Source organism: Ipomoea triloba, chromosome 15, assembly GCF_003576645.1.
Source record: "Ipomoea triloba cultivar NCNSP0323 chromosome 15, ASM357664v1".
NCBI lineage: Eukaryota > Viridiplantae > Streptophyta > Magnoliopsida > Solanales > Convolvulaceae > Ipomoea > Ipomoea triloba.
Genome location: NC_044930.1, coordinates 11,935,847 through 11,942,333, shown reverse-complemented (window position 1 = coordinate 11,942,333; position 6,487 = coordinate 11,935,847). Strand labels below are relative to the sequence as shown.

The window sequence follows — 6,487 nt, the reverse complement described above, 5'->3', positions numbered from 1 at the left end:
TAGAATATCGATATAGTTGTGTGTAATTAGTATGACAGAATATACAGAATCACAACATGTAATACAAAGAATATGTAGTCTAAGTCCTATACAGAATATACTTTGTAATATACAGAATACACAGAATGAAATGTTAGAATACACAGACTCACTCAGTAGGATACACAGAATTTAATAGAGATAAGATTTCTTACTAGTTTCTCCGGCCAACCTTCATACTTGTCTACTGCTTTAATCCCTTCAGGAACAGGCCTGTTGTCAATTATTTGATGTCTGGATGTCAAGAAATTAAAGCACAACAAGTAGAAATGTTGGTGCCTGAGGATACTAAAGAATACCTATTAAGAGTAGTCAGAAAAAACAAATCAGTTTGTGTTATATGGACAATTCAAATGAATAATATACAGAATTTAAATAATTAAGGTATAGTTATTTTGTACTTACAAGACTGGCATCACTGAGATCAAGAGAAATCGACTCTAGTTGGTGATCAATTGCTCCGCAGAATTCTTTCAAAATTGCCTTTGAGGCAGCACTTTTACTATGCAAATTTGTTGCACTTTCCAACGTCATCTGCAAAAATTTTTTTTTTTCTTGTTATACAATGCATTGGTATGAATAAAGGAAAGAAAAAAAAGAGTTTAGAGTAAAATGTTTACTTACAAAAACAATTTCTGAGAAGAAAACCCTTTTTGGCTTGTCAATTGATCTTCTCATGTCCATTAAACTCATCAGTTGGCACCAAATTTGCACGATGTTGGTAGATACATAACCGGATGCCAATGACATGAAATCCTCCCGGTTAGCAACCAAATTGTTCCCTATGTAAAGCATATCACTACACGAAGTAAAATATAGATTAATCATAAGGAAATAACATGTTAAGTAATATGATGTATGTCTAGTAAAAGTTATCAAAATGGATCTTACTTCATTGAATATTGACCACCATAAGACAAGAATGCGTAGTCTGAAAAGATTTTTTGTTTAGCTGAAATGTTTGTCAGCTTTGTTCTGTTTTGTGCCCAATATGGTGAGCGTAAGGCCAGAGGAAGTTGTTTCAACTTTCTTTGTGGTCTTTTCTTTGTGTGGACATCTTCAATTTCCTCTTCAGACTCTGCAAGGATGCTGTGTATACACAGAAATATAATAGTCAATACACAGAATGATAACATGTAATACACAAAATACTACCATGTAATACACAGAATATATAGTCTAAGTGAATTACAGAATAAAAATTTAAATATATAGAATACACAGAATGAAATGTTAGAATACACAGAGTCACTCAACAAGATACACAGAATATAAGCACAAGTATTAGTAAATTATAAAGTGTTATAAGCATAGGTGTACCTTTCAAATTCAAGTTCTGCTGGTGTTTTTGGTGTTGAAGCAGATGGTATTGAAGTAGATGGGGCTACTTGTTGCTCTGTAGGCACTCTAGAAATATTTTCAACCAATGTTTCCAACATGGTTGCTATCTCGGGAGATCTTGGAGACGTCGTTGCTTCTCTTTGTTGTTCTCTTTGTGTTGTTGGTGGTGGGGTCTTCTCCAGTGTAGGCTGGACTGATTTTCTTCTTTGTGATCGCCTTCTTGGGGATGGGGTTGCTGTTGGTGGTCTTTGTGATCGCCTTCTTGGGGATGGGGTTGCTGTTGGTGGTGCATGCGATCGCCTTCTTGGGGATGGGGTTGCTGTTGGTGGTGCATGCGATGGCCTTCTTGGGGATGGGGTTGCTGTTGGTGGTGCATGCGATGTTGCTGCTGGTGATTTTGTTGCTGTTGCTGCTGCATGTGGTGGTGCTGTTGTTGCTGGTGCTGCTGCTGCTGGTGCTGTTGTTGCTGGTGCTGCTACTGGTGGTGGTGCTGTTGTTTCTGGTGCTGGTGATGTTGTTGCTGGTTGTTGATCCTCAGAATGTGGTGGTGATGGTGTCGGAGTTAACAGCTGGAAAGAAGGTGCATGGATTTTAGGAGATATGTTCCTCATTGTTGCATAGAATGCAGCTTCAAGTTCAGCGACTGCCTCTAAGAAGCTTGGCTCATTGAGGCTCTCGGGTGGGACCAGTGGGCTTGGATTTGGACTTGGTGTTGGATTGACAGTGTGGAGAAGTTGACAAAAGTGTTCTTTATGATTTTAGCTGCTGAATTGTTGGTTCCAATTCCAGCCATGACTTCTCCAGCTGCTGAATTGTTGGTTCCAATTCCAGCCATGACTTCTCCAAACTCTGCAATGCTGGTTCCAATTCCAGCCATGACTTCTCCAAACTCTGCAATGCTAGAACTCATTTTCTTCAGGGAGTCAGTAACTCGTTGCACAGTTTCAGACTCAATTTGTTTATGAGTCACTTCCTCCTCAAGCATTGGCCTTCTGTCAATCACTTTTCCTCTACCATACTTCCCTGTCTTCCTATGCATTTTAAGCGTTGCTTTAAGGTCTTTTGTTGTCCATTCTCTAATGGTTGGAGGGTTTTGTGTGAGAACAAGACCTCTGATCTGGACTCGATCAAGGTAAGAAAGCTTCAAAGAGTAAAAAAAAAAAAAAAAAAAAAACAAAGATTAGAACAAACATTTAGTGGTTATGATATATGACTTATGGTTTAGTATTTAGGACCATACACAAAGATATATAAGTGAATACACATAATGAATAACTACAATACACAGAATATTACTCAGTAATACACAGAATGTGAACATGAATACACAGAAACCTTCAACAGAGTACACATAGAATACGCAGACTCAAGTAAGGCATTTTATTCAATAATTTATAGAATTATAAGAATAAGTTAGTATTGCATACCATCAGGAAAGTTGCAGGGCCACTGTATGAGGAATCATGGTTTGATTTCCAGGCCTCTGCAGTGTCTAGCAGGCTCTTTATGGTGTAAGCACACCAATTCAGTTCTTTGATTTTACTCACATCTTGCAGTGAGTATAGAATCCTGTAATTGCAGAAGGTGTTCTTGTAGCCCCTTATCAGTGTTGTAACCACGAAGATGACAAAGTCACGCTTGAACATGTCACCACTGTCTTGTCTCTCGACAATCTTGTTTAGCATTTCAGTGGTTGTTGGGGTTCCCTTCTCTACCCCCCATCTCAGTCTCCAATCCCTGACCAAAGCATTGAATCCTTCAGTCTCATTACTGGAAGTGCCCTCGACGACAGGGATTTTGCCACGCAGGAGTCCAAGTGTAGACTGTACATCATCCTCCGACAAACACAGCTCATCTTCACCATCTCCAATTTCAATGGAGCATCTTTCTATGTCCATCTTCTTTAATATGTGCTTGACTAGCACACCATCACAGTGAGTCACCTTGATGTCCAGTAGTGGTCCAAATCCTATATCCTTTACAGCTTGATGCTGATCCTCGGTTAAACTACTGACAAGGGTGAACAACTGCTTGGGAGTTGTCCGAACAGTAAAGTATTTCTTTGGTTGTGGGTTGTCTTCTACTACTTCCTTCCCCTTCTTTGTTCCTTTTGTTGCAAGCTTCTTTCTCTGTTTTTTTTGCCTGTCTTCTGTTTGTGCTTTTGACGTAGCTGCACTCTCTCTCTTTCTCTTTCTTCTTTCTAAGGCAGTTGCCAGGACTTGATTGCTTTTATCAGAGCTTGACATTGCTGTCACATAATAGAAAAGACAGAATTAACATGCTAGAATACACAGAATGACATGCTACAATACACAAAGTNTACAAAAAGTTGTTAACAATAATACACAGAATATAAACCCTAGTTTCAATAACCCAAATTCAACAATGTGGATAAAATGCTAGAACACACAGAGTCAGTAAGAAGAATACACAAACACATTAACGCGAATACACAAACTCAATAACAATAATACACATAATATACTTCTCATTATTATCAATCACCAAGAATGTTGGAAACTTCGAATCAACAATGTCGGAATGGTAACATCCTAAAATGCAGACAATGGCATGATATAATACACAGAGTCTTTAATAATAATACACAGAATCTAAGCCCTAGTATCAATAACCTAACACAGATGTTTGATGAGGTTTAATACTGAAAATCAACAATGTGGATGATAAAATGATATAATATTGAGAATCAGTAAATGTTCATGCTAGAATGCGAATGCAAATGCATATGTGATATATATACAAACATTATGTTTTTTTTTTTTTTTTGCACAATGTCGTTGATCAACAATGTTTGTTAAATATTTACCTTTTAATTCCGTGTGTTCTTGATAGTCGATGAAGATGTGTATTTGTTGTTGATCAATGCGTATCTGTCTTGATGTTCTTGAGTTCTGCTGTGAATCGTTTGTGTTTTGCTTTTGCTTGAGAGTGTTGCTTGCTTGGTCGGAGTGCAGCGGGAGTGCAGTGAGTGGAGCGAGAGAGTCGGAAGCTTGTTAAGGAAGACTCTCCATCGCTTATATACTTTAATTAAAAAAAATAACGGTGATTGGATGGACTAAACGACGTCCATCCCATCACTTAGTGGAACGGCGCCGTTTAGTCCCACGGTGCACATTGCTATGTGCACCGTGGTGTAGGGTATAACAATTGCATGTTGATTATGTCATCGTGCTCGAATTCCCTTGTCCTTGCACTTTGATCCTTCCATAGAAAAAATCCACAACCATTTCCATCCTATACAAGTCAAATTTAAATAATCAAACCCATTGAAAATTCACAAAATAAACACAATTCTGATTCTAGAAACGAATGAACAAATTGAACAAATATACTGCCAAACCCTAACCCCTAATTTTTAAATTCTGGATACATAATTCTTTACTTCCGAAAGTTAACAAAATTCACAAAATTAACAAAAATAACATAATTAACAAAATTAACAAAATGAACAAGAAATTTCTGGAAACTAACTACCTTCCATCTTTGACACCCAAAGAATTTTTTGCCCGAGTCTCTAGTTGTGCAAATCGGAGCTTTCAACCCACAATGACAAAAAATACTAGGCTCATAATCCATATTTGATCTTACTCGTGATGAATTCGAAGAAGATGACATCTCCAATGGTGTTGTATGCTAATGAAGCATATCGTTGCCTGGAGAAGCTTGAAGAACTGTAATACGAGATGTAGAATGCTAATGAAGCATCGTTGCTTGGAGAAGCTTGAAGAACCGCAATAGGAGACGTAGAACTACCGCAGGAAGTGTGTAGAATCGCAAAATAGGGTTTGTGTTTTTTATATTGTGATTTGGGGGAGCTGACTAGGGAGCCTACATGGACATCAAGACATCAAAGGACTTTAAAAAAAAAAAAAAGCCACATAAGCTACCATCGGCGCCATGTCAGCTATGGAATTGGAAAATGGGCAAAAAAGTATAGGTGGAAAAAAATGGTTTGTGAATCCATTTATAGGTTTTAAAAGGTCAGGGTGCGGGATGAATAATCGGGTATGGTTCATGGTGCCAGATGACACTTTAGCCTTTTTTTTTTTTTTTTTTGTGAACTTTTGACAAGCAACAATGATTCAATATGTATATTTGTATTATAGTTATTATTTTCTCTTTTTAGCATTATACATACATACATACATATATATATATATATATATATATATATATATATATATATATATAATGATCAAAATAAATTATTTTAATTTTAACAAATTTTTAATTAGAATTCAAAAAATAAAACAAATAAAATTAAAAATATCTATAATAAAAAAATACTAAATTGAATAGAAGATTTCAATTTTATCTTATTATAATAAATTAAATTTGACATATCACTTTTGGTTTAGAATTTATTTTCATTTTAATAATATATATATATATATATATATATATATATATATATATATATATATATATATATATAAATTCTATTACCATGAAATTATCATATTATTATTTAATGACACTTTAAAAGGGATAGAGATCTATATATATAGCAATATAATGATGGAAAATAGAATTACAAACAAAAATGATTGCATTTGTTTTATTTTTGTTTTATTTTGCAACAAAGTTTACTTTTATGCGCATGAAAATTTTGAAAAAGAATTATTTAATTGTCTTACGTAATTTAACTATAGAATTAAAAAAGATATATAACTAAACTTGAGCCAAATGAAATTATTTTAATTTTATTATTTTTTGAATTGAAATTCAAAACAAATAACAATTTTAAAAATATTTATAATATTAAAATATTAAATTAAATAAAAGATTTTAATTCTATGTAGAAGAATTTCATTTTAATTAATTTAATAGACTTAAAATATTAACATGTTAATTTCAATTCTGTATAAAATATTAAATTAAATAGATGATTTAAATTCTAAAGATCCAGAAATCCTAACTTTCATATCATAAAAATATTTCAATAACTGCTCCAAACTGCCCACAGAATCCCAGTCCACAAAATCAGGCACAGAATCACCCAAGTCAGATTTGAAAGAACTATCATATCAGACTCTTCGAAAGATTCAAAGACTTTTAGATAAGTCAAAGCAGATTGCATGTAACA

At 34.7% G+C, this 6,487-nt stretch overlaps 1 protein-coding gene across 1 annotated transcript; it reads left to right on the top strand.

Moving 5' to 3' along the window:
- Positions 1–1,476: 1,476 nt before the first annotated feature.
- Positions 1,477–1,911, top strand: LOC116005687 (glycine-rich protein 1-like). The gene has a single exon (XM_031245929.1). The coding sequence runs from the start codon at positions 1,477–1,479 to the stop codon at positions 1,909–1,911; it is 435 nt and encodes a 144-aa protein (XP_031101789.1).
- Positions 1,912–6,487: the final 4,576 nt, after the last annotated feature.

Bases quoted from the DNA above. Each gene is read 5' to 3' on its own strand.
- LOC116005687 (XM_031245929.1), top strand. From the start codon at position 1,477: ATGGTTGCTATCTCGGGAGATCTTGGAGACGTCGTTGCTTCTCTTTGT.